Below are 26,896 nucleotides of genomic sequence, written 5' to 3'. Positions count from 1 at the left end.
ATACTTCGCGCTAAAATATTACCATGAATATTCTTATTTCGTTAGGTTATCAATCAAATTTTTCTTTCAATACTTTACTCGGATCTATCTTCGAGAAATATATACGATAATGATGTATATACATTTATATATATATATGTGCGTGAATGTGTGTATGTTGTATGTTAAAAGTTATTTTATTTTAGTCGATGAAGCAACGAGAGAGAAAGATCGTGTTCTTAAGTGAGAACCCCTGACGATCCATGCTTCAAGTTTCTCGAGGCTACCGTGATAATGCGTGACAATTCGAATTTACTTGCAATTACCTGTGATCGAGCGATCACGTGATCTCTCGAAAGACGATCAAAGAACACCTTTTTTATTCTCCCCTTCACCCTTCTCTCCGACTCACCTTCACCCTCATCCCTCCTCTATTCTTCTCCCTCTTCTTCTTTCTTTCTCTCTCTCTCTTTCTTACATAAACACTCGATCATACATTGCATCGTCCTAATTTACCTATAGAAGTTTCATACAAACATTTAAGTAGGTTTACGACAGGTTTATCCTGTATTGTTTTATTCTTTTTGTTTCTTTTATTAATAAACGAAATCACGTAGATAGATTTTTATTTGATCATAATATAGTACATATATAGATTTTCTTTACAGACCAAATTTGGGAATTTTTTTACTTCGGTGATTTCCCCACCTTATTGCCTTCGCCTTCCTTTATTTTCCTTTTCCCCTAAGAGAACGAAAATAGTCCTATTTGTTTTTTCATTGGCGCGACTAACGAAAATGGGCCTCGAGATTACCGGTAGTCGATTTCCTCGGAAATTGAGTAGCTATGAAATTAATTATCCATCGTACTTTGTTGCCCCAACGGTGCCCTATGGTGTATGCCTTTTTATGGTTGTACATGTATATGTATATGTATGTGTTATTTCTTGACGTATACCCTCCATCCTTTGACCTCTCCCCTTCCCCCTTTTCCATCCTCTTCCTCATACTTATCTCCTATTACTCATTCTTCTCATTGCAATACGCACCCTTACAAGAACAACTTCCGGAAAGACTTAAAAAGTAGGAAATCGGATAGTCGTTTTATAATCGGCTCGACTCTCGATCGCTAATAGACTTAACGATAACAGCAACGATTATTATTGCTTGCCAAAGTTCAATTTAGTGAACTTTTATTCTTACTTTTGCTGTGTCTTAAAATATGTATCGAGTGATACGATTCGATAACTCGATAATTCCAAATTGGATGAACATATTTCGTTAATGCAAACCTTGGAAACTTTCTTTCTTTCTCACTCGCGCGTATTTCTTCGCAATAATCGCGAAAGTAGAGGCAGGTATGGACTATAATCAGATTACGAAACGTTTCAACGACGTCGTCAATGGCTATCATAAAAAGAAACTAATTGTGAGTGAAAGATTACTCAATGAAATTCCATGAGAAACGTGCATCTCGCATGCTCGTAATGCAACACGCGTGTATACACGTCCTCTTCTCCTCCTGCTGCTTTCCTTTTCTTTTTTTCTTTTTTTTTTTGCTTTTCTTTTTTAACCGTGTGCCATGTTGAAGTTGAAAATCGTATTAAAATTTACTAGTCCTTAATGAAGCTAGGGGGTACACGAGGATCTTACGGAATTAATTAGAGAACCGCTTTGCCCTCTACGTTTAAGTTTACGACCGCGACTTTACGTTAATTATTACCAAGGACCTAGTTGTAATTAGTCTTTCTCGAATACAAAATATTGGTTAGCTCGATACTACTACTACTGCCGATGGGAAATAGAGAGAGAGAGAGAGAGAGAGAGAGAGAGAGAGAGAGAGAGGAAGCGAGAAAAGGGATGAGGAAGAGGGAAACGGAGTTAAACAAAATCAACCAGCGACGACAACCAAAGAGAAATAAAGGAGAGGAGAAAAAAATGAAGGAATAGGATCGATTGAAATTACGTGACACTCGTAAAAGAGAGATTTTAACGACTACACCGATTTGCGAACGCTCGGAATTCATTTAAAACGTTCCAAATTATTGCTACTAGGCACCCCACCAACGAATGCGCAAATTTTCTAACGCCAGGTGTTTATCATTCTTAGATTCTTTCCATATTTTTGTTTTGTTTTAATTCGTTCGTATTACTTTTGCTTTAATTTACAAAATGTTCTCTACAAACGTTATCCCACGACGACGACTTTCTATTAATTCTTCTCTCGTAGAAAATTTATGACCGCGATGAGATTAACGACCTACCAGGAGAAAGTTCATTTTCCGAGTGGTGAATGCAAATTGTTTGAAGGTTGTTACGGATTCGTTAGTTTAACATTCGTCGTTATAGATATATTAATATAATAGTTAGGATGAAAAATATAAAATTTAACGTATAAAAGTATTTCATTTATAAAAATCATATATAAAAATGTGTATTAAGCATAACGTTTTAAACACTGACGTAACCGACTGTCCCTCCCCCACCAAACAAGCAGGCAGCACCTCGTCATTCTGATCCTCATCCTGATCCTCATCCTCATCCTCCTCCTACTTCTCATGCGAGAAGCAAGCGGTAGAAGGGAACACCGGCGCTTCTATCCGTGGACCCCTCTATTTCTCATTTTCTCTCCCCACGTTGGGCATTCGAGACGTGGAACGAAGGAGAGAGAAGAGGAACGGGGGAGCCCTTTCGGTCTTCGCTTTCTAGGGATGCTGCCCCCGAAAGTCAGGTTCCCATGCTCTCCTCGATTCTTCCTCCTTCTCTCTCTCTCTCTCTCTCTCTCTCTCTCTCTCTTTCTCTCTCACTCACTCTCTTTCTCCGATCTCGCACTCGGGGCCCAATCTGCCACCTGTCCCTCCGCCTCTCGAACCAAAGAGCAACGATGTCTTCCTACGTGTAGAACACGCATCGCGGTCAAACCATTGTCTCTCTTGTTCCGGCTTCTCCTTTGTTTCTCACCACCACCACCACCACCTTTTTACCTTCTTCCTCGTCATCTTTCTTCGACGCCGTTCTATATCCTTTTTATTATTTATTTATTTGTTTGTTAGTTTATTTTATTTTTATCTTTTTTTTATTTCTCCTTAATTTCATTCATTTACTCGCCCATTAACCACACTGCAACGCCAGAAAGATTTCTTTTTATTTTGTATTTTTTTGTCTACGACACACATTCGGTGGTAACATAAGATTTATACTTTCGAACATAACGCAAACGCCCTAATCTGAATGTTATCTTTCCGTTCGGATACCTGGTATCGAAGTTTTAAAACAACCCTATCTTTCCCCGCCCACGTAGGAATGGAAAAGGGCTTCCCTATAAAAATTATCCCAGGGGTCTGACTGGATTGATTTAGCGAGCTAATGACGAGCCGAGTCAGCCTCCCACACGAATCAAAATGGGAGAGGGAGAGAGAGAGAAGAGGAAGCCTACTCGGCTTCTCGTTGGAGAGGTATTTTTTACCTGGATCTTACCGAGGAGAGAGAAAAAGGGCCCATACCGACATCTGGCCAGATTTTGTTTCACAAAAAAATCAAGCACCGATGTCTTATCAAATATGGGCCTTCTTTATGGAACATTCTGTGGGAAAAGTTTAATGAGTATACGCGACTTTCCCCCACCTCCTTCTTCTTCTTTTTCTATTTCTTTTTTGTTCTTTTGATTTCCTTTTCGTACGACCCCTTGAGAAAAATATCTTACGGCGAAAGGACTAATAACAACCCATCGAGAAAACGACGATTAATTCGACTTTTTCTTCCCTTTTTTCTTCTCTATTCCGGCACGCTTATGTCTCTTGTTTTTTACTTTACGCACGCGCCATATTTTTTTCTTTTTCCCCCCAACTTATTTAGGAAAATCTTTTTATCGTCGGAGATATTAGGAATAATATTATGTACAAAATGGAAGTAACTGGACTAACGTACGTATGCACGACGCAGTCTTTGAAATCCGGAAACGTTTGATCGAAATTCCGTTGGCCAGCGAAAATCTCCCTCCGAGGTACAGCACGTGCTTCGTTGCTTTTTTTTTGTCTTCTATTCTCGAGTACAAAAAAAAAAGTGGAAGAAAAAAAACATGAAAAGTACCATCAACCGGTGTAGATTCATCTCCTCTTCTTCCGTAAAGTAGGAAAATTCAGTAGAGCTGTGTTACTCTCTCTCTCCCCCTTTCCGGGAACGCGTTCTCCCCTCTTGCCGATATTTTTTATTACGTTTTTTTTGTGCGTTGGTCTTCGTTTCTTTTTCACCTTCGATCGCGCGTTTTTCATAAGGCCCCCGGCCGGGACATAAAAAAGTGCATGCAGCTTCCTTCCACGCGCCACATGGTTCCTTGTTTCATTTTTTTTTGCCGTCTCTCTCTCTCTCTCTCTTTCTCTTTTACACTCGTTTCCCTATACGTTCCTTCATATTTCCCCTCCTCCCATATTCCTTATCCCCCTGAGGTTCGATCTTCGATTCGGACCCCTTTGTTCGTACGTACCCTGCCCAACGTCCAGTTCGATCGCGGTACACTGAGTATATGGTCTGCCGTGTGTGTGTGTTTTTTTCCTTCTTTTTTTTTTTCAAATCTTCTTTTCTTTTCCTCTATCCAGACACTCGGTTTCTCTCCCCATACATTCTCGCGATCGCGAATAAGTATAGAGAGAATAAAAAAAAAAAGGTTTCATTGAAAATTTGCCTAACCGTACTCTAGGCCCGGTGGTGGCAATAGGTATAATAGGGAGGGGTCTCGACACTCCCCGGGTCCAGGAAAAGTTCACAAAAAATGATTGAAAAAAAACAACGTGGTCACTAACGTATCCCAACGTATTTACGCATCTAACGTATACCATACGTTATATATATATATATTATCGTGAAATTGGAGAATGTTAAGATTCACATGACCGTTAGGTCCGGTATAATAATGTATAAAAATATACTCAAAAATATTCGGTATATTTAAACGACGTATTTAATATGTGCTAATATTCATCATGTTAATCTTGACATTCTCCAATTTCAATATTTCACACTGTAACATTTTTTTTAATCATATCGTATATAAAATTGATTAGAATTAGATTTAGATGAAATTGTATCGAGCTAGTCGGCATTTTTTTGTTCTCATTGTTTCTCAGAGTATATCATAGAATTTGAAATATCCGGTTACGATATCTTCTGGATATCGCTCGTTTTCTCTTATCTTTCGTTTTATTTATTTCTTCTTTTTTTTCTTCTTCTTCTTCTTTTTCTCCTTTTTTATCCTTCCTTTCTTTCTTCCTTCTTCTTTTTATTAATTTCACTTAGAGTAATCGAGTTCTATCGAGCAGGTAAGACTCTCGAACGAGCACTATTCTCCCGGAAATATATCTCAAGATTATTATCTAACATCTGTCGTGACCCTTTTTAATAAAAAAAAAAAAAAGAAAAAGAAAGGTCTCTTGAAGAATAATCGACGATTTAATGGCTCGTAATATAATAATTAAGGTAACGAGCGAACTCGCGTTGACGCCGCCGCGCCTTTAAAGACGACGACGAGGAGGAGAAGAAGAAGGAGAAGCAGAAGGAGAAATAATAAAAAGAAAACTACCGAGAGAGACAAAAAGTAAAAAAAAAAAGAAAAAAGATTGAAATGGCAAAGGGATAAAGGAGAGGAAAACGTAGGAAAAGAGGGGTTGAAAGTTAGCGGAAGAGAAAGAAAGAAAGAAAGAAATGAAAAGAAAGAATTGGAAAGAGAAAGAAGGTGGTTAGGAAGGGTAGAGGGGATAGAGGGTGGCGAGTGGAGGGGGGTAAAACACGAGGGAATCGTCGCGAATCCGATCGAACTCGTGGAAAAACTCGCCTTTGAAACTCGTCAACTCTCGAGACCCGTCGTAATACATTGAAAAAACTTAGCGTTCGTCCCGATGGCACGCTTATCGCAACTTTTCAAAAGGTACAGAGACCTCTTTTTTCCTTTTTCTTTCTTTTTTTTTTTTTGACAGAAGGGGGAAGAGACTGTGTATAGGGATCAATAGAAAATTTGCACGGCTAAACGGATTACAGATGTTTTCAAATCTAAACGCGAACACAATGCATGTCTCAAAGTCGTCATAGTCGATTCTTACGAATCGTAAGGATGAGAAGGGTAAGAGTAGTAGGTAGTGGTACGGGGGGAAAAGAGAAAAATTCCCTCTCTCTCTCTCTCTTTCTTACTAATGTTCTCTTCGTTTTTCCTTCCGCCTCCACTTTTGCATTTGACCCCACACCTTTCGTTTTATTTCTTTTTATCTCTTTCAACGCACTTTTCGATCAAAGACCTTTGAAATAGTTCTCAAAAGATATGAATAATCCCCGAGAGCTAATGCCCTATAAACGTCCAATGCTCTTTCTTTCTTTCTTTCTTTCTTTCTTCCTCTATCTTATTTGCTTTCACCATGTTTTTCTCGTCCTTTTACGTTACTGTCGCTCTAATATCATCTCGCAGCTTACCTCGCGAACATTCGATCTGTTTCCTTATACTTGTATAAAGAAACCTTTGTATATTTTGATCTTGGATCACATTCGACTTTCTCACCTTGAAATATATTTGTATGCATACGTGCATAAATACATGCATACGTATGTACGTCTCGTGAATTCCAACGTTAACGTTGCCGTAACTCCGGTGTTACACATTACGCACGCGATACGCATTTATTCATTTATTCGAAAATTCTAGAAAATTTTCTATTTCATACCTCATTCATTATATATATTTTTATCGTATCACGTTGTTATCAGAAATTCGTCAAATTTATTCTACGATAATATATCTAATATCATCTATTCGTTCTTTCTTTTTCTTTTTTCTGATTTTTCTCGATTGGTGCAGCAGAAAGAGGGAGAGAGAGAGATTGTACTAACTTGGTATTTACCACCTCCGTGAACATATACTCGTGTACTAGTAAACACGTCACTAATGAGCAGAAATCAACGACAGAAATTATTATTCCTAACGAAGTTCTCTTATATAGAACGTTTAAGTATAACTAATAACAGCGTTGGATATACAATTATTATTACTGTGACCTTTATCGAGAATATATCGTATTTTAATCGACAATAAACCAGATTCTATCGCATTTTAATTATCGACGTTTATCTCGTACTCATTTAAATAAATAATTTAACAATTATATTAAGATCTATATGCATCTAGATCTTCGATCGTTTATCTTCGTGCGAACTAACGTTATAACCGTGAACAGTGAATTTAAACATTTGTCATGTGTGCATTATTTTACGATCAACTTTTCAAGTATTATAATAACGATCGAACGTGTGTTTCGCGTTTCCCATTAGATTTCCAAATTTATTAAATTTATCAAAATGACGAATGATATCGTTCTAACGACGGATATACTTGAATTCATTTGCTTCATTCGTACGACTATAGTGTGGAAATATAATAATCGATTCAAAAGTTGAAACATTTTTAAGGAATCTTTATGCTTTTTTTCCTTTTCGTTTTTCTTTTTTCCTTTTTTCTTTGAGCATTTACTGACGGAGGCAGAGCAACAGCTCGCTTGTTAAAAGGAGAATAAAAATAATATTGCATCTACTAAAGTTTCCACGTAGATACGTAAAATCTTCTTATTACATAACGGTACAGGTATCCTAGGGTGATCGATAAGTCGCTTCTCGCTTGTTTACTCGACACACCTCGATAACTTTTCAAACCCAAACAACCTTTTTAACTTGCGTTCCTCCTTTTTTAATTCCATCGGACTTGTTTCACTATAAAGAAGAAGGGAAAATGCGCCGAACACAAATACTAAACCACCTGACGTATTCTCTCGCAAAAACTCGCTGCGAATGGGATAATCGAGAGGAGTAGAAAATCGGTAGGGGGAGGGGCAGGGGAGGGGGCAGAAGGCAAAAAGCAAAAAAAAAAAGGAAAAAGAGAGAGAGAGGAGTACAGTAAACCTTAACGAGAGTACAACGATCCAAGCTACTTGCTTTTTTAGCCTTTGCCTATCCAAGAGGGTTCACCTTTTTTTAACATTTGCTTCTTTTTTGTTTCCCCCCCCCCCCCCCTATTTGGGACAGCCGGTCCACCTTCCTTTCCATCTTAATTAGATATAACTCACTTTGGTAATTTTTTTTTCCCCCCCCCCCCCCCTAGTAGAAACCAACAAAAAGAGCAGAAGATCGAGGACGGATTCGTACCGATCGGAAAATGTGCCGACACGAAACTAGTTTGCGCTCGCGACCCACCATTCAATTCTGTTGAAAGAGAGAGAGAGAGAGAGAAAGGGTCCTTTTGATATTTCCCGATCTGTAACACCTTCCGCGTTCCTCTTTTTTTGTTATTTTCTTCTTTCACGTGTGGCGTGTGCCCGTCGATAGAAAGAAAGAATGGAAGGAAGGAAGGAAGGAAGGAAGAAAAAAAAGAAATAAAAAGGGTTCGGTTCGCGGTTAAGCAAGGCCCAGATTTTGCGGAGGGGCCTCTCTCGTATTGTCGTTCGAACCAATTTGGGTATTGAACTACGATCGACAAAAAGGGGTTCGACCGCCGCCATATTGTGTGTATGTATATATATACATATATGTATAAAGATCTACTTCGATAACATTGTCGGTCGGGTATTGAGCCATCAAAATATTAAGGGTGTAGCACACGCGTACAGGTGTAACGATCTCTTTACCTCCAACTTTTCTTTTTTGTTCTTTTTTTCAACACTCGCTCACCTCTTTAGGCAAGTAAAGAGAGAAAGAGAGAGAAAACGTGCCATTGTCAAAATGCCATGTTTCTCCATGCCATCGGAAGGGAAAGGGTTCGAACCGTTATATATCTCATTCAGTACGCCCTGTTATTTTGCTGATCGATTTGCGATCTCTTTCTTCATTTCTTTCTAATCCTTTCGTTTCATCATAAGAAAGAGCGTGGTAGTGAAAGATAAACTATTCTATTTCTCGACTTGACTTTCGCCAGTTTCTTTTTTCTTTTGTTTTTTTTTTATCCATATATACGTCTATTCTATTTATCGGTTGTTTTTTTTTTTCATTCTTCTAATTTTCGATTCGACAGAGTAATATTTTCTTTGGAATTAGCAAAATTGTGTTCCACTTGATATGATAAGTATATTTCTAGTCGATTTAATTGATTCCCAATGATTCGGAAAGAATTTTTAGATTAATTTTGCATAGAAGTTTCACTTATATATATTTATATCAATTATAATGATTTTAGAATATAAATAAAAACTTAAGGAAACTATTAGTAAACGTAAAAACTGATAGGAACGTTACCGACTTTTTACTTTTATGCTTTTAAGTTGAATCGTTAAGTAGTATAGTTTTTTCTTTAATGTCAAATAAAATTCATTTAAATAGCAATCAAGTAATATCTATAATACACAAGCTTTTAGCGTACGTTGTAACGCATTTCAAACGTTAGATTTGTACATATCCGACAGGTGTGCAGATTCGTAAGGTTCCTTCCACCTCGTCTCCCGTCCTTTCAAAGAGTCGGAAGAAAAAGAGGAAAGGGTTCTAATGTATCGGGTTAGCTATCGATTTTATCCCACAGAGAGTGTCTAAGTATTTATATTACGATTTGCACGTCCCTTAAAGTTAACAAGGTTTTAATAAGACTGACTAGCATTATTCGTCTCAATTAAAAAAAAAAAAAAAAACTAATTCACGCGTAAAAACATAAAATATGTTACGAATATTTTTAATTGTCGACGTTTTACACGTGTATAGGTATAAGAAATAAATAAGCCGTATGGATAAATTGGAAATGTATATTCTCGATTCAACTGTGTATAAATGTGATGTCGCGTAAAGAAAGAAAGAAGGAAAAAAATATGTGTCGTCATAGTCAAGGTGGTGGTGATGTGGATAGAAAATCCGAAAGTATCTTCGCTTGGACCCCCATGGGTTCCCATGACCTCAACTGACCCCGTTCACTTAAGGTGCGTCGAACTTGAAGGGGAGTAAAGACTCGAGACGATTGACCTTGGTCAGAGGTCGCGCATATGTTCTTTCCAGTTCTAGCGACTTCCTGAACGGAATGAGAAATTTTCCCAAAAATTCAACTACCCGCCCCTACCTTCCTACCTACCTACCTACCTACCTACCTCCTCTTTTTCTCGGTCTTTATGAATTCTAAAATAATACGATGGATTTAGCTAGCTCGCTCGCTCGCACCCCCCCCCTCTCCCCACCCCTCGAGTTAAAAGTTTTTTTTGTGCAAAATGCAAAGAGGGTTGGTTCGTTGCCACTTGCATATTTTTCTCTCACGAATATTTTCATTGATTCGTTCGGTTCGTCGTGAATCGATTCGTCCATCGTGATTGAGCATTTTTCCCGAAGTAAAAGAAGAAGAAGAAGAAAAAACTTGTGACCGTTGGTGACCAATCGCTCGAATCTCTCTCAATCGACAAAAATTTCGGCCGGGCGAGGAAAAAAAATATCGATCGCAAAGTTTCCTACACATGGAAAGGCTTTCTGTTGACTTAAAGTATACAAACGCCTGGTCATTTGCCCTTTCGTAATGCAACGGTTGAAACTAAAATAGACAAGTAAAGAGAGAAAAAAACAAAATAAATTTTTTCCGAGACAGAAAGGGAAGATCGATAGAAAAAAACAACTTTCTTTTATATTAAAGAAAAAGAAAGAAAGAAGTCTTTTGCCGGCGTTTCAAAGAATAGTCATTTTAAGATATCCGAACGGTATCCACTTATTTTTTCTTCGATAATCTAGCGAATAATGCGAAAACCACGGGGTGTCTATCGTTCAGTTCGTAAAAAGTTCATGGAGAAGAGATCAATAAAAATGTACGATCTCTTTGAAAGATTTTTATGACAAGTACGAAAGGTTTGAAAAGAAGAAGAAGAAGAAGAAGAAGTAGTAAAAAAAAATTGGTATCAAGAAAGTAGCAGCCAGAAGAGAGTAGTACGTTTACCTCTTGAAAGAATACTTTTGGAAGATGAATGGGCTCGTGCCGAATAATATTCACGTGTTGTTTCATCGACAATCGTAGAAAAGGATTAGATAGAAAGGCTAACAAATCTTTTACGAAATATATCCGAATCTTTCGAACGTTTATATTCGAAAGTGAAATTCCCGTCGTGTTAGAATTGTTAGAAGTAACCCTTTCGTCTAGATTTTTTATTGTCTCCTTTCCTTACCTTACCTTTCTTTCTTTTGCTTCAACCCTTTCCTCTATCCTAATATTTTTTCCCCGTTTTTAGATTTTTTGCTCGCGTTTTTTCTACATGCTCTTTCGAACAGAACCGGAGTCCGGCAAAGTCGAATTGTCTTGCTCGTTTGTCTCGAGGGCGTTATAACTCAGTCTCACTCGTTTACGTTCGATGCTGTCTTATTTTATTTCATTTCTTTTTTCTTTTTTTACTTTATTATTTTTTTTTTTTATTATCCTTCTTTCTTTCTTTCTTTCTCTACAAACAAACCCGAACCGATCGGGCCACCAAGGGAAACACAAGAGATACGCTTGATCTTTCTGAATCCGGCAGTATTTGCGAGAAAAGGGTTAAAACTTTGACTCCTTCGTAGCAGCAATTGTTAAGAGAAAGGAATGGAAAAAAAAACTAGAAGAATAAAAAAGGAAAGGGTTGACTCGGTAAAAGAAAGGAAAGTATCGAAAGTATGTTTTTTTTTTTGGAACACTTTTCTCCTACTTCCCCTCCTCCCATTCATTTCCTTTTCTTTTCTTTTCTTTTCTTTTATTATCTATTCTATTTATTATTTATCCACGTCATCGTTTCGTATTTTATAGTTCTTATATATAGAAAATGGTATATTTCCATTCGCGAGTATCGATGAAAAAAAAGAAAAGATAATTCCTTCGATCGATTATGCTTGTTCGTCAAAGCGATAAATCGATAGATCGGCGTACTCGATCGCGAGCAACGAAGCATAACTTTTAGGTTTAAACATTACTCGTCTCTTTTGGTAAGGCACCACCACTATTACTACCGGGTGTCACGAATCCGAAAGCGACGGCCCCGGTGTTGTACGCTTTGACGCGCGTCCCTAATTCGTCCGGGCGGTCGAATCAAAAAAAGAAAAAAAAAAAATCAAGGAAGGTAAGAAAGAAAGCAAGAAAGATGAAAAAAAAGAAAAAGAAAAAAGTAAGTAAAAAGCGAGAGACACGATGTCGAAGCCCACCGTAAAGACCCTCGATGTTCTTGCGTGTAGTTATGGGGGTGTCGAACTGTAACCGTGTCTCATGTGCCAAACGAAAACTCTCCATTTGTCGACGGATAAAGAATGGAAAGAGGGTTGCTTCACTTTATTCTTCCTTTTTCACGGAAGACTAGCTCAATCTTCTTCTTCTTCTTCTTCTTCTTCTTCTTCTTCTTCTTCTTCTTCTTCCTTCTCTTCTTCTTTTACTTTTTCTACCTCTTTGAAGTTCAAAATCGTGGTTTGCCGTCCATTTTTTTGTCTTCCTTTCTTTATTTTGTTTTTCTTTTTTCTTTCTACGAAAGTAGTTTACTGTCGCTCTAACACAATGATAATAATATTCGATTATTAATTTAATTGATATATCATATATAGAAGGATATTGAATTTTGTCGATTGCTATTTGCATATCGTATTTTCAATAATATTTCCATTTTTTGTTTGTTTTTTTGTTTGTTTAATACTATATTTAATCCTGTATTGGCCGAATTTTTGTTATAAATAAAAAAAATATTTTTACAACTGGAATAATAAAAACAAATATTGAATATTTGTGCACCACAATGTCGGGATTAGTCGAACACAAATTCTCGAGGGCTTTTCGGAAATTAAATAGATTTCAATCGTAGAGATCATTCATTCAATGATAAAACCCTATACGAAAAGATCAAAAAATCGTGACATTCGTCGAAAAGTAAATAAAAATCTCGGAAACGTTTACAGTGAGGTGATAAAAGAAAAATAACATAAAAAGATGTGTAGGTACACAATATAAATCCGAAAAATAAGATCTGGGTGTCTCTCACGGGAAAATAAAAAGAGGAAGAAAAAGAAGAAGAAGAAGAAGAAGAAAAAGAATCATACGGTTAGAAGAAAAATCGAGCATTAAGTCGGTTGACGGGCCGTGACGAAATCAGTACGGATCCAGAGGATTAAAAATTCACCTCTTTTTCCGTGATCATTAATCTCTGTAGTTAAGTGGGAAATAGTCGGGAAAAAAATATTTGCATATCGGGTTACAGGGCACGATCATTGCTAGGTGCGTTTGATCGATCGCCCTCGCGTCGTTACACCGATGAGAAAAAAAGAGAAAGAAAGGAAAAAAGAAAGAGAGAGAGAAAATTGAGATGAACGATAAAGAAGAAAAAAGGAACCTTCTCGATATACAAACGAGAAGAAAGAAAGTGTATGGGTGAACGAGGGAGAGAGAAAATCTTTTGCGTCTTGGGTGCGAGCTCGCGAAAGGAGAACGAACTAGGAACGAATCATTGTCATTCAAAACAAGTACGAGGAGAGGGAGAGATCAGAGACGGTTAAAATTAGGGCTGGTTTATCCCTCTTTATTTCCCCTCGAATCGTCCTAAGTTTGTTCCTTGGTCGAAATACGGGACCGGTCGCGGACCGCTCCGGAGTTAAAACTAGTACGGGAGAAAGAGAGAGACCGAATGGATATGACGAAGAAAAAAAAGAGAAGAAAAACTCTCGAGAAGGGGATGTGCTCGATTTATACTAACGTAGACCATATGCAGATCAGGATACAGATGCCTATGTAACTGTAATGGTAGGGGTGATGAGCGTACCAAAAATCCGGTTTTTTTTTCTTTTCTTTTTTTTATATACATATATTCCTACTTCTTCTTATTCTTTATGTACTTCTACTTCTACTTATTTTTCCTGACTTTTCTTTTTTACGTTAATATAATTCATCGTTGACCCTCTTTTGCATAGAAAAAAGTGCAAAAAAAGGAAGAAAGAACGTTTCTGTCCGTCTCTCAACAACATTGGGTTAATTTTCGAATAGCTCGAAATGAGAACGTGCATATTTCTTCGTCTTCTACTTTTTCGAATGAGAATCGGCGATTTCTCACGCACGAACGACGCGATAGTTGATTGATAAAAAGTCAAACGTCGAACGAACGAAAGCACCGATTTCACCGATCGTTTGTAATCGAACACGTACAGAGAAATAAAGAGAGAGAGAGAGAGAGAGAGAGGGAGAGAGAGAGAGAGAGAGAGAGAGAGAGAGAGAGAGAGGGAGAGAGAGAGAGAGAGAGAGAGAGAGAGAGAGAGAGAAGGAGAGAGTAAACGGTCGCAAACATAATCACGCGAGATGATCGGTTTCTCGATCGATCGAACGATGGTGGACCTCGCGGATCGTTCTTGTAGTTTTCCTCGTAACGGCCGCGAAATCCACGCTCGGCTGATCTTCGCTATTGGAGACGAGGTTAGATGATAGGAAGGAAGGTAATGGCCGATCTTGTATCACGCTCGATCGCTTCTAATCGTAATAAAACGTGCCAAGGTGTCGTCGTCGTCGTGCTCGGTCGAATAAATTTCGAACCGATTTCTATCTTTCGATAAATGCTAGAGTGCTATTCGCACCAAAGTTACAATACAAATTTTATCTAGATGAAGGATAGATATTACGCGATGATACTTCTCTACAAAAGTGAGACGAGAAAGAAAGAGAGAAAAGGAGAGTGGGTAGGGGGAGAGAGACCTGACGCGAAAATGGATTACCTAAAAACACGGACATATGGCGACCGTGAGCTGTGTATTCTTCTTGATTTTTCTTTTTTTTTTCTTCTCCCCTTCTTAACATCGGCAGCGGCGGCATCTTCTTTGCTAAAATTCTTTCTCAACGCACTCTTCTTCTTCTACTTCTCTTCTTTTTATTTTTATTCTTTCTTCGGCTCCATCGGAGTGCAAGATTCGCGCGAACGAACAGATAATTATCACGATGGACTAGAATACGTATGTTCTTTATTCCGTGTTAAGAATTTCCGAGAAAAGCTGAAAAAAACGTTTAGAAATTCTGCTTTAAAAAGAAAGAAAAAAGAATAAGAGAGAGAGAGAAGTATATAGCTGTGTTCCGATTATTTTTCTATCTTTTTTTTAGTTTAGACAAGGTTTGTAAGTAATAACGAAGCGACTGTATAGCGCGCAGAGATCCGTAATATCGTCGTTAACTTTGAAACAGGGGGATAAAAAAAAAGAGAAACGGGCAGGGGAAGAAAGAAGAAAAAAAAAGGATAAAAATAAAAAATAAAAAGGAAGAAAGAAAGAAAAATGGAATGATAAAAAAAAAATATAATCCCTAATACGAGTGAATGTCTAACGAGAGAACAAAAGCGAAAGAATCTCGAGATTTTTAAACTCCCTTTTGCTGTGAGCATCGAACGATCTTTTCCCTGTTTCTTTCTAGTCTCTCGACGTTGGTGATCCCGGTCGTTTGTAAATGCAAACACGAAAGACAGAGAGAGTCAAGCAAGGGTGGAGATAAAAAACGAGAGAAAAGCAAGACGCAACAACGGGGCGGCAGAAGATTGCAAAAAAGGAAAGTCGGTCAACCGCAGAGATAGGATGACAGTAGGGAGAAGCTTACGGAAGGAGGAACCAGGAAAAAACGAGAAGAGTGGAAGATGAATTGAGTCATCGCAATTCGTTAGAAAAAAAAAAAATAATAACAAAAAAAACAATATATATATATATAGGTGCATGTATATATATGCAGAAAAAAAAGAAAAGGTGCCGCGAGTACGCGTTCCCGCGACTTTTTCTCGGTGGCGCCCGAACCCGAACTTTTTTCTCCTTTTTTTTTTCTTTTCATTTGAAAAGTGCTCATTTGCTTTCTCGTCCATCCCCCTTCTCTCTCTCTCTCTCTCTCTCATCGAAAACACAAAAAACAGTGTGCGTGCAAAAAGTAAAAACTAGCACGCGCGCTAGTCATCCCCCAAGACCAAAGTGGTGTTGCTTATTCAGAGAGGAAAGGAGAAAAAGAGGAAAAAAGAAAAGAAAGAATGAATGAAAGAAAGAAAGAGACAGAATATTTCTGCTGGAGTATATACGACATAGAGAGAAAAATAGGAGAGAGAGAGAGAGCGAGAGAGAGAGAGAGAGAGAGGAAAAAAAAGAAAGGAGAAGTGAGGAAAAAAAAGGAAAAAGAATAAAGAAACTCGTTCCTCTCGGTGTCGACCCTTATGGAGACGTTACATGGGTCCATGGGTTTTTGACAAATTTCAACTTTTCTCTTGTACGATTTAGTCGCACGCGTGCCTCTTTACCTACTAAAAAGATTATACTCCATCTTCTTTTTCTTCTTCTTCTTCTTCTTCTTCTTCACCGACACCGAACGGTAGCCGTAACTCGTAAAGATGGGACTTCGTCTCTGCTTGTATCCTCCCCCCTGACACCACCTCTCGGCCCTCCCCCCACCGCGTCCCTCTTCTTTCTCCACGATTCTTTACCACCACTCGTTTAAGGGGCCCTAACCAACACGAAAACGAATTGTAGGAGAAAAACGATGCGTCATGATGCTGCCGAGCAGCAGCAACACAGAAAAAGAAAGAGAGAGAGAGAGAGGAGTCCGACTAGATTTCGAGGTGTCGATGATGAGTGAGAAGAACGGTTGGGTAACAGAAGGCAACCGTCTATGACGATGCATTTTAGATCGGACGATTCGACGATTCGACGAAAGAAACGAAACGGTATTCTTACCAATCGCGATGTTATATGCTCGGTCGCTATATGCTTCTTTAATATAAATATTAATAATAATAATAATAATAGAAAGAACGCACACAATTTCGATATGAGAAATTTTGTAGAATATAAATACATCATTATTATTATTATGAGCGTTGTTCATTCGTAAAAATATAATTAAATGAAAATCTTATCGGATAATCTAAAACGTAAGAGCACGTTCTCGAGTAACACATTTTGCGATAAGATAAACCATCATTTTGGATCGTAGTATTTTAACATCGATCAGAATCGACTACAATATATATTGCATTGGACAATAAGTGGGCCAGAATAAAAATAGCACGGAAAGAAAAACACGCGCGCGCACAGAAATTACAATTAACTTACTTAAAACGTTTTTAAAGATAATTTAAAGTTATGCGATTTTTTTCGGATAAAACGATTTAATGAAAACAGGTTTCTCCTTCTCTCTCTCATTTTTTTCTGTTTCTTCTTTTCTCTTAGCATTGGATTAACTTTGATCTTTAGGCTAAGAGGAAGGAAAAAAAGAAAAGAAATGATTACTCGTTTTTCTTACTATCCCATACTATTTTTTGTTCTTTTCTATCTAATCGAACGTCACAACGAAAGACAATTTCGAAGTTCGTAGAGCCGCGTCTACGAAAGTAAGTTTTCTCCTTCGATATGAATTTCATTTGCTTTGCTTATGCATATGCAACGAGGAGATCAACTCAGGGAAGGGGAGAAAGAGAGAGAGAGAGAGAGAGAGAGAGAGAGAGTGGCAATCTAATCCAGACGTAAAGGAGCGTCGAGTGTTTTGGCTGAAATATCAACGTTATGAAATTTCTTTATCGAGCATCGCGCACTCGATGCTCGCCGCCCGATTATGCGATTTACTTGCATACACATTTACGAAAGATATAACAGGTAGCTAGGTATAGTAACGCGTATATTATGTACGTAGATAGGCGATAGTGCAAGCAAGCAAGCAACAACGCTTAGGAAAGCAAGTTTCAACGTTTCTCTCCACATAAATTTCATTTACACATATTATGCATATGCAACGCGGAACGGAATGGAGAACGGAACTCACCAGGACGCTAGGAACTTCGAGCTGGTCGAAAATTTATGCGTCTCGCTAACTAACGCCCCAGACTTTACAGCCTCCGTCGGATAAAATAAACTCTTCTTCTATGAGTAAATAGAGCGAGATAAGGGGGTGGGACGTGGACCAGAGGGAAATGGTGGGAGGCCAGAGGGAAGACGGAGCAAAGACGAAAAATGAAGCTCGCCACGCGATACGTTAGCTTAATTAACCCCACTCTCCTCTCCTCTCCTCTCGCTGCTAAGTCGGCGCTTGCTCTGTGATTCTCCCTTAAACGATATCGAAACTTCCCCTTCCTTAACTTTCAGGAGGTAATGCTGATAATTAGCAAACTCTCTTCTAGCGAGATTTTTGTTCGTCTATTAAATGTAAGAAAATAATCGATCGTTGGATCGATCTATAAAAAACTATTCTTGGCAAATATTCATTAAAAAAAAAAGAAAGGGGTTGAAGAACATTTGATTTTCATCGATAGCTTCAGAGTAACGAACGTAAGTTCGCACGGAAAGGAAAGGAACGGAACGGAACGAACGGGTTCGGCTAGTGCAATGAAAAAAGGAAATGAAAGAGGGAGAGACTGTATGAAAGGAAGAGGAGAGTTAGAGAAAAACATACACGGGGAGAAGAGAGTGAGAGAAAGGGGGGGAGGGTAATAGAGTTTATCCGAAAGAGAGAAAGAGGGAGAGAGGTTCGGAGGACGCGATATTCCCGCTTAATTATCCCTCCGCCCCCCTCGTATATGCGCTTGCTCATATACTCAGTTACTCGCTCGCTCATTCCCTCTTTTTTTCCTTCTCTATCTTTCTACGAACCTCACTCGTATGTATGGGCGAGAGAAAAAGATGGATAGATAGCAGGGTGGGATCAGTTCGAGAGATGCGCGACGTTCAAAAGAAAGAGCGAGTCGAGGCGACGTATCGCAGTGTAGTGAAATAGAGAAAGAGGAGGAAGATGATGAAGAAGAGGAGGATGAGGAGGAGGAGAATGAGAAGGAGGAGGAGGATGTGGAGGAGGAGAATGAGGAGGAGGACGGCGACAGGCAGATACGTAGAGCAAGGAAGAGTGAGAGATAGCGTGAGAGAAAAAGAGAGTGAGTGAATGAGTGAGGGCGAAGGAGAGGGCGAGGGTGAGGAAGAGGTCTATGGAGAAGGAGAGGGAGAGAGTGGTAGAGAAGTAACAGGGGACGGACGGTAGTAGAGTGTGAGCAAAGAGGGGGGAGCGAGAAACTTGGGTTTTAGTAGTCGTAGTGGGGGTAGTGCACGCTCCAGCCGCTCCGAGGGCCGCCACGGCGGCGCAAAACATTCAGTCGGCAAAAAGTAGCCAAGGGGTGAGCATCACCCTGTGGTATATACAAAACCTAACGTGGGATCTAAGCGTAAGCGACACAGCAATCCGAATAAAAAGTCAAAGAAAAACCGACGTCGTGTTACTTTTTGGCGAGAGAACATACGAATTGAGAAAATACTACGCGTTCGTTGTGTCGCGTATACGTCGTCAGATTTATATAAACGATACGAAAAAAAAAAGAAAAAAAAAACAATACCGAAAATCGAAGTGTATCCATCATCTCGACGATCATCGTTATATTATTCTTTATCATTTATCATCGATTTCATATGAACGTGAGTGTATCTCGTGGGTTTAAGATCACCATTCATAAATTAACATTGAATCTATCGTTTTTGTAAATTATTCAATGTAAATCTCGATCGCATTTATCATCATTGGTAAAGGACAAGAGGATAATCTAAAGGAAGTTTGGCGGGAGCCACGTAAACACAGTGCCGATATAGGTAGTAGCAATAGTAGTAGTAGTAATAGTATATACATAACGCGCGCGCGCGTTCTCGGTGGAAACGCGTTCGCCACGCTCGCTCCCCGACATAAGATTTCGATCGACGTCGACATTAAATGTATCATCATCATTCGTAGCATAGAATACGATCGAAGAAACGTGTCTATGATCGATCTTCGACCGCGAATTTTTTCTGGCGGAGGAGGAGGAGGAGGAAGAAGAAGTGAGGAAGGGGTCGGGGGCGGGGGAGAGGGAGGGGTGGTGCTCGTCGAAGAGGAGGAGGAAAAAGAAACGAGCGGTAAAGGTGGAGGAGGAGGAGGAGGAGGATCAANGGGCGGGGGCGGGGGAGAGGGAGGGGTGGTGCTCGTCGAAGAGGAGGAGGAAAAAGAAACGAGCGGTAAAGGTGGAGGAGGAGGAGGAGGAGGATCAACAAGGTTGTAGAAAAAGAGAAAGAAGGATCGTTTCCCCTTGATCTGTTACTCCCTTACTGTCGTCTGTAGTAGCACAACACTTTGCTTCACATTCCGGCGCGATCGTGTTATTATGAGATTGTCAATCGTCGTGAGACGAGGCGTTCCGCAAGGTCGTGGCTAAGACTTTCCAGTGGAGGAGACATCGAGGAACGTCAAGGTCAGGTCTCGTGAATAAGCTAATATCTCGAGCAAGGTCCTATTTTCGAGTATCACAAAAAGTACCGACGGAGGACAATTATTGCTCTTCTTTCTACGACGACCAGGACGAAGAAAGCAACAACGATTCCAACTACGACTACTACAACTAAGACGACGTCCACGACGACGACTACGACAACGACAACGACGACGACGACGACGACGACGACGACGACGACGACGCCGACGACGACGTGTAAAACGTTTTCAACGACAAAAACGAGGAGAACTAAAAGAACAAGGTGGAGGTGGACCAAAAGAACTCGTTCGAAAATTTTCCTATAGATAAGAAAAATATTGTGCGATTTTAAAGTAAAAAAAGTAAAGGAAAGGAAAGGAAAGGAAAGAAAAGAAGAAGAAGAACAAAAAAACAAGAATTAAACTGCAGTGAAAAAAAAGAAAAAATACAAAAAAGGAAGAGTGAGTTTGAAAGGGAGGGAGGGAGGGAGTTTCGAAGTGTCCCTATTTAGGGAGTTATGGAGGTACGAGCCGAGTATCGTCCCGTGTTGCCCACGGGGGTGATACCGACCGGCCTCCAAGATTATCACGCGGCCATCCCCGATCTCAGTCCACCAAGGAGCCAAGGATCTTCGACAGGTGGGGCATCCTCGATCGGTGACTTCGCGCCTCGCATGTACACGCCGCCCACGCCACCCACGCCGCACGACGACGACAAGGTAAAGGCCGAGTTTACGTTTTTCGAGCTTGACCTAACCCCCCTCCGCCCGAACGCCTCGACTCTAAACTTTAAGTAACACCATACACGCGTTATTAGTGTAGTCTTTTCTTTTTCTTTTATTTTTTATTTTATTTTTCCTTTTTTTTTTCTCTAAATCTCCTCGTGCACTTCCCGCCTCCGCCCCCACCCCAAATCTCTTCTTTCATTTCATTCTCGAAACACGTATTATCTCGTCATTTAGAAAATTTCGTTGTTAATATTATAGCTGAATAAGATCGGACAATTTAGGCTCGCGTGTCCCGTATTATTCGTCCTCTACATTTCTTATAGTATATAATCCCTCTCTTCAATAGGTATTTATATACTTAGGTATATTATACCTACCACTCGACTCGAGAACTATATATCCTACCTTCTCCTCGATAAATCTCCGCTTTGGTATAACATTCTACGTACTTTGTGACAAGTGTTCCGTAACTTCTTCTTCTTCTTCTTCTCGATATTTATCTCCGAAACGTTGTTATAACCTTTTCCGAATGAAAATTCTTGGAAAATTGACAAACGTATTGACAAACATATTTATATTATGTCGATTGATGAATACGCATTTATAATACTTCGGTATAATATACGCTTTTATTCGTTCATTATCTTATTTCATTTCATTTCAGATGAATTAAAACAAAAAAAATATAGAATAACAATATTATCATTACGTATAATTTTGTATGAATGTTCTTGTATTCTTAAAATGAGAAAGACAAGATGGATCTTTCGGTAACATGACGATTCATTTTGGGTGAATATTATTATTGATATGTAGTTGAAACGATTGCGCATCGTTGCGTGGCAAAGTCCATAAAAGACGGTAAACATCCTTGAATATCGAACTGGTCCCGCCATCAGCAAGGGAATCCTTTTTCTTCTCCAAACTCGAGTATTTATACATTCTCATTTTGTATATGTACATACATAATAATCTTTATTTTTCTTTCTATATGTGAACATTTTTGTCTTTTCTTTTTTATTTATTAAATTAACAAAAATGACATCGTTCCGCACGACATTCTGATCAAATCCGTAAATTTTCTTACACAATTTTCTAGTAATAATAACGTAGTGTAGTTGTTTTTTTGTCTTTTTTCTTATTCGTCAAACGCAAATGAATTCGACGTTAATATTCTTGGAGTTTCGTTAAATAGAATTGTAATCGAACGTGGATCGAAATTCGAACGTAAAAGAATAATAAATGAGAAAGTAAGAAAAAGAGAAAATCGTCAGCCCTCTCAAGAAGAACGAGGTGACTCGAGGAGGAGGAAAAAGGTTGCTAGCTGGGATATTCATTATTTTACGTATTTAGCCGTGGCGCACTATTTGACGAACGTTTTACAGAAATGTTCTCGTGGTAATATTTCGTATTTCTTCGTGCTTTTTAGAAAGAAGCTTAGCGCGTTTCGTGCTACCGTACTGAAATCAAATTTGAATTTGAATTTGGTTTGCATGCCAGACGGTACTTATGTGCGTCAGGGTTGAGAACGCTGGAAGAAAACGGGATTTTTATTTTCCGACTGCACACAAACGATCTCGCTCGACTCGACTTCATTTTCTTCGGTAGACTTGACGAAGTAGGTGTATAGCTGGTAAAACCTAGCTAATCTATCTATCTAACTAGCTAGCTAAGTTAAGCTGGCTAAGCTAGCTGCTAAGCTAGCTGCTAAGCAAGCTAACTAACTTGCCAATGCGTAATCTTCAAACCTCGAATCGATCGATCGTTAGTCGCGTTCCCTCACTTCAAACTATTATTAATTTCTTCAAATTAAACCCGATCGAAAAAAAGAAATTTCACTCGGTTGGTTGGTTTGCTTTTTTTTTTTTGTCGAAATTGATTACGCGCGCACAAGAAATAAAGGAAGAAAAAAAAAGAATATACGATGGCAAAAAGGCGCGAATTGGGGAGATGATGATTATTTCTCATATTACGGGTGTTTCGTGTCCGCCCTGCTCGTCGAACGCGTAGTAATAAGCCGTACAGTTGCATAACGAGAAATAATTATGTTTATGTTCAATAAAAGAGCAACCGTCGTCGCGACGATAAAGGCTTACCTTGAGCGATGCGATACTTTTGCCAACTTGGTGCGTCGTCTCACCGACTACTACCAGCGAGAAAGGGACGCGCGTCTGGGCTACGTATACGTATTATAGTTACTACCTCCAGTTCTTTTTTTTTTATCGGTCAGAATAAACTTTTACAACGTTCTTACGTAATGCGAACAACGACGGAGAAAGTAGTCGGAGAGTTTCCGCCGACTCTACATAATTTTACTTTCCTATTTCATTCATTTCAGAAATGAAAAAGAACCACACCGATAGAGAGAGAGAGAGAGAGAGAGAAACAAGCGGAACAAGATTATATCTTTTTTCTAATAGTCAGTTCGCTACCTCGCATTTTGATCCTATTTAGATGATATTGTTCGTAAGGGTACTATCGTATTTTCTGTGTGATCGTATTGCTTTATAACAAAGATTAAAAGCCGTTTCTATATATCGAAGGAGAAGGTGGTCGATTGGGAGAAAAGAGAGGAAAAAGGAAGGAAGGAAGATGAGGATGAGGTAAAGTAGTAGGTGAGAGAGGGGATGGGGGAGTTGGAGGGGTATAGACTGACCCTCGATGCTTTAAGGGCGCATTCATCGTGCGCAATTTTGCTGAAACGCAGGACAATGACATGCTGTCACAATAAGTTTCTCTTTGGTAGGTCGGTAAAGACGAGAAGAAGAAGAAGAGAAATAATCCGACCATGTTGCCTATGTATATACCAAACAAGTATAGAAAGAAATGATACGATACGATCGACTCTTGTGTTACGTCGATATATCTCTTTTTTATCTTTTTTTTTTTTTCTATTTGTTCTCTCCTTCTTTTCCTTCCGTTTCACCTTTTCCTCTTCCTCTTTCTCCTCCTCCTCCTCCTCCTCATCTACCTCTGTCTTTTACTACTACAACTACTACTACTTCTTCTTCTTCTTCTTTTTTTTTTCCCTCGTATCGAGGGGTTGAAATGTTAGCGAGGCTTTGCCTGCAAGATGAGAGAGGGTGGACGGACAGGACAGGACAGTAGAGGAGAAAAGAGGGAGAGGAAGTAAGGGAAAAGGTAGGACGGTCGTGTAGGATAGAAAAGAAAAAGGAAACCTGTGTAGCTCGTAGTCGTCGGAGTAATTCTCTTCGTCGGGGTAAATTCCATTTGTGCGTCGGAGGCGAGATTCGGAAACTCGACCCGTTAAAAAAGTCCTTTGCTAAATTTCAGATAGCTTTCTCTCTCTCTCTCTTTCTCATTCGAAAGTACCATCACCCTCTGCACGAATCGACGATCGCTTTGAATGATCTTCTGGAAGATACATAGGTACATATATGCCTAAGAATAGATAGATAGATAGATAGATAGATAAATCTCGTTTCCATCGACTCAATATCCATCTCTCTACATCTTTTTTACAAAATTATTTATCTTTTCTCTTTCTCTCCATTTCTTTCCTCTTTATTACATTTTATTCCGTTCTGTTTCTTTTCTATACTATATCATATTATTTTCGTTCGTCATCTTATTTGTCTTATATTGTTGATAATAACAGTGACCGTTTTTTCTTAGAAACGAAACGTTACACGCTATTAAACGATTCGCGAAAACCAAAAAATAACGTTATTTATTTATTTATATTTTGAACAGTTACTCCTCGTTCTTGGACGACGAAACGAAAAATATAAATAAAAAAGAATAATAATTATAATAATAAGAAAATAATAGGAATAAAAGGAAGTAGTAGCACACGTAGGTCGTACGATTTACATTACATCGTTAATCCTCGCCCACGGATCGTTTTAATAACTCTTTGACGTTATAGTTGGCTTCGTTCCGTTTGTATGACGTCGAGATCGTGTAACTCGATGCGTTGAAAAAAGTCCTTTTGTCCTGCGAATATCGTGCTCGCGCTTTAGCGAGGGAAAAACGCGGAAAGAAAAAATCCAAGCAGGATATTCGGGGGAAGGGGAGCTTGCAAGCGATGTTTGCGACTTTATACGACTATGGCGAATGACGCGAAAAGGGAGATGAGAAAAATGATGATAGAGAAATAAATGAGATCGGATAGAGAATGTAGTCTTCCTCATTTCTATTATTATTATTATTATTATTATTATTATTATTATTAATAATAATATCATAATATCGAGAAAGAATTCAAACGTATTTTATATATTTAATTGTTTCAGTGTAACATGCGTAGAATAATTTTTTAAGTGACACACGCTCGTATATTTATGTTTCATAATTATGTTTTTTTTCATTTTCTTTGTTTTGTTTCAATCTCTCGTTTAATTTTCAAGGCAAAAAAAATTAATTCTCATCTCGAAAGATTACGCGAGTTTGTTAAAAATATAAATTCTACTTTAACTATTAGATTGTTCGAGAAGTAATTTACTTTTTTCGATGTGTTTTGTTGATGTAGACCACCGTGTTCTCGTATTTAGAAGCCTAAAGTATTTGAAACGATCGTCAACGATTTTCAATTAAATTTCGTTGAGTTTCATGTTACAATTCATAATTATCATATAATATTTTGTTAATATTCCTCGCCCCCTCGTAAAAATTCGATTAATTTTATTCGAGAGAAAAAAATAACACGCACACACATAGAAAAATTCGATGACACGAGCAACGTTTATTCGCGAACGAAAATGCAAGCACGTATTTTTCCGACGGTACGTAAGATAGTCGACTACTCGATAACCCTTTTCAACTTTCTATTACCAACAACATAGGATTCTATTATAGTTTTGTAAGCTCGTTTAGGAAGAATCCGACGTTAGGTAAGTTTTGTCTTTTACTTTCAAATGGATTCAACCTAGTACAAACTTTTTCCTTTCTATTTTCTATTTATTTGACACGACGAGGAAACGTCGAAAGATGCTCGCTCATTGAAATTTCCAACTCGTACACTTATTTACCTGTTATAACGAAAATCACATACTAATCTATATATATATTTTTATTTTTTTGTTTGTTAATCTTTACCTCTCGTATTTTACATAAGTAATTTAAATATTTTTCCCCGATCAGATCGATCTTCTTAAAACAATTTGTTATTCGCCGACGGCCGAGTTGTAGACAAGACTAATTGAGAATCCTCTCTATCTCTATCTCTCTCTCTTTCGTAGAGTAAATTAAAATAAGAATCGGTGATATAGATCATACCAACTCCCTTAACTCAACGTTTTTTTCTTCTTCCTGATGACACAGGATATCATATTTCTTCGACGGCTGTAAAAAAAAGAAAAACTTCGTCTATAAGCCCGAGAATAAGAAAAGTAAGAGGAGAGAGACAGAGAGAAAGAGAGTTTAAAAGTAACGTAAAAAAAGATAGGAAGAAAAAGTAAAGTAAAGGAAGAAACATGGGGGCTATCGCGGTACGTTTCTATTTTCGACGAATAGTTAGAAAGGAAGGTAGGAAAGATAGAAAGGAAAGAAGGATGAAGGAAGGGAAGGGAAGGGAAGGGAAGGGAAGGGAAAATGGTGGAAGGTAGAAAAAGCTTTCCTCGTACCGTATGAGTTTTCTCTGAGAGAGAGAAAGGAGATGCTTCCTTAAAATCGAATCAACCTAAAACGTTCTAAAAAAGCGTCCTTCCCTTTTGTTTTTTTATACTTGTAGGTAGTAGTACTTGCGTAGTGAAAAAAGAAAAGAAAGAAAGAAAGTAAAAAGAAAATAAAAAAAGAAAAGCCGACATCGTGTTTTACCTCTCAAGCCAAGCAACCAACCAACCAGCCAACCAACCAACGATATCAGAGTTAAACTCGCGTAAGGCAAAAAAAGGGAAGGGCAAAAATATTGAAAAAGGAAAGAACAAAATTCGAGCAAAGGCCTCGTACATTGAGCCGATCATTAAGTTATCGCCATTTTCGATTTATTTCTTCAATTTATTCCCTTCGTCTCTCTCTTTCTCTCTCTCTCTCTCTCTCTCTCTCTCTCTCTC

General features: G+C 38.6%; 1 protein-coding gene across 2 annotated transcripts in view; it reads left to right on the top strand.

The window, feature by feature from the left end:
* Window positions 1–26,896, top strand: part of LOC106786734 (zinc finger protein rotund-like) — a 92,860-nt gene that overhangs the window by 51,582 nt on the left and 14,382 nt on the right. The window contains exon 1 of one of the 2 annotated variants that reach the window (XM_014748451.1): window positions 20,621–20,873. The exons of the other annotated variant lie outside the window; for it this stretch is intronic. Coding sequence (XP_014603937.1) covers window positions 20,673–20,873 — 201 coding nt within the window. The 5' untranslated portion in view covers window positions 20,621–20,672. Of the gene's footprint in view, window positions 1–20,620; window positions 20,874–26,896 lie in introns of those variants that run through there. 2 annotated transcript variants of the gene reach the window in all.

Source organism: Polistes canadensis, unplaced genomic scaffold (genome assembly GCF_001313835.1).
Source record: "Polistes canadensis isolate GaletaPanama2010 unplaced genomic scaffold, ASM131383v1 scaffold_80, whole genome shotgun sequence".
Classification (NCBI taxonomy): domain Eukaryota; kingdom Metazoa; phylum Arthropoda; class Insecta; order Hymenoptera; family Vespidae; genus Polistes; species Polistes canadensis.
Note: the sequence above shows the minus strand (reverse complement) of the source record. Positions and strands in the feature narration are given on the sequence as shown.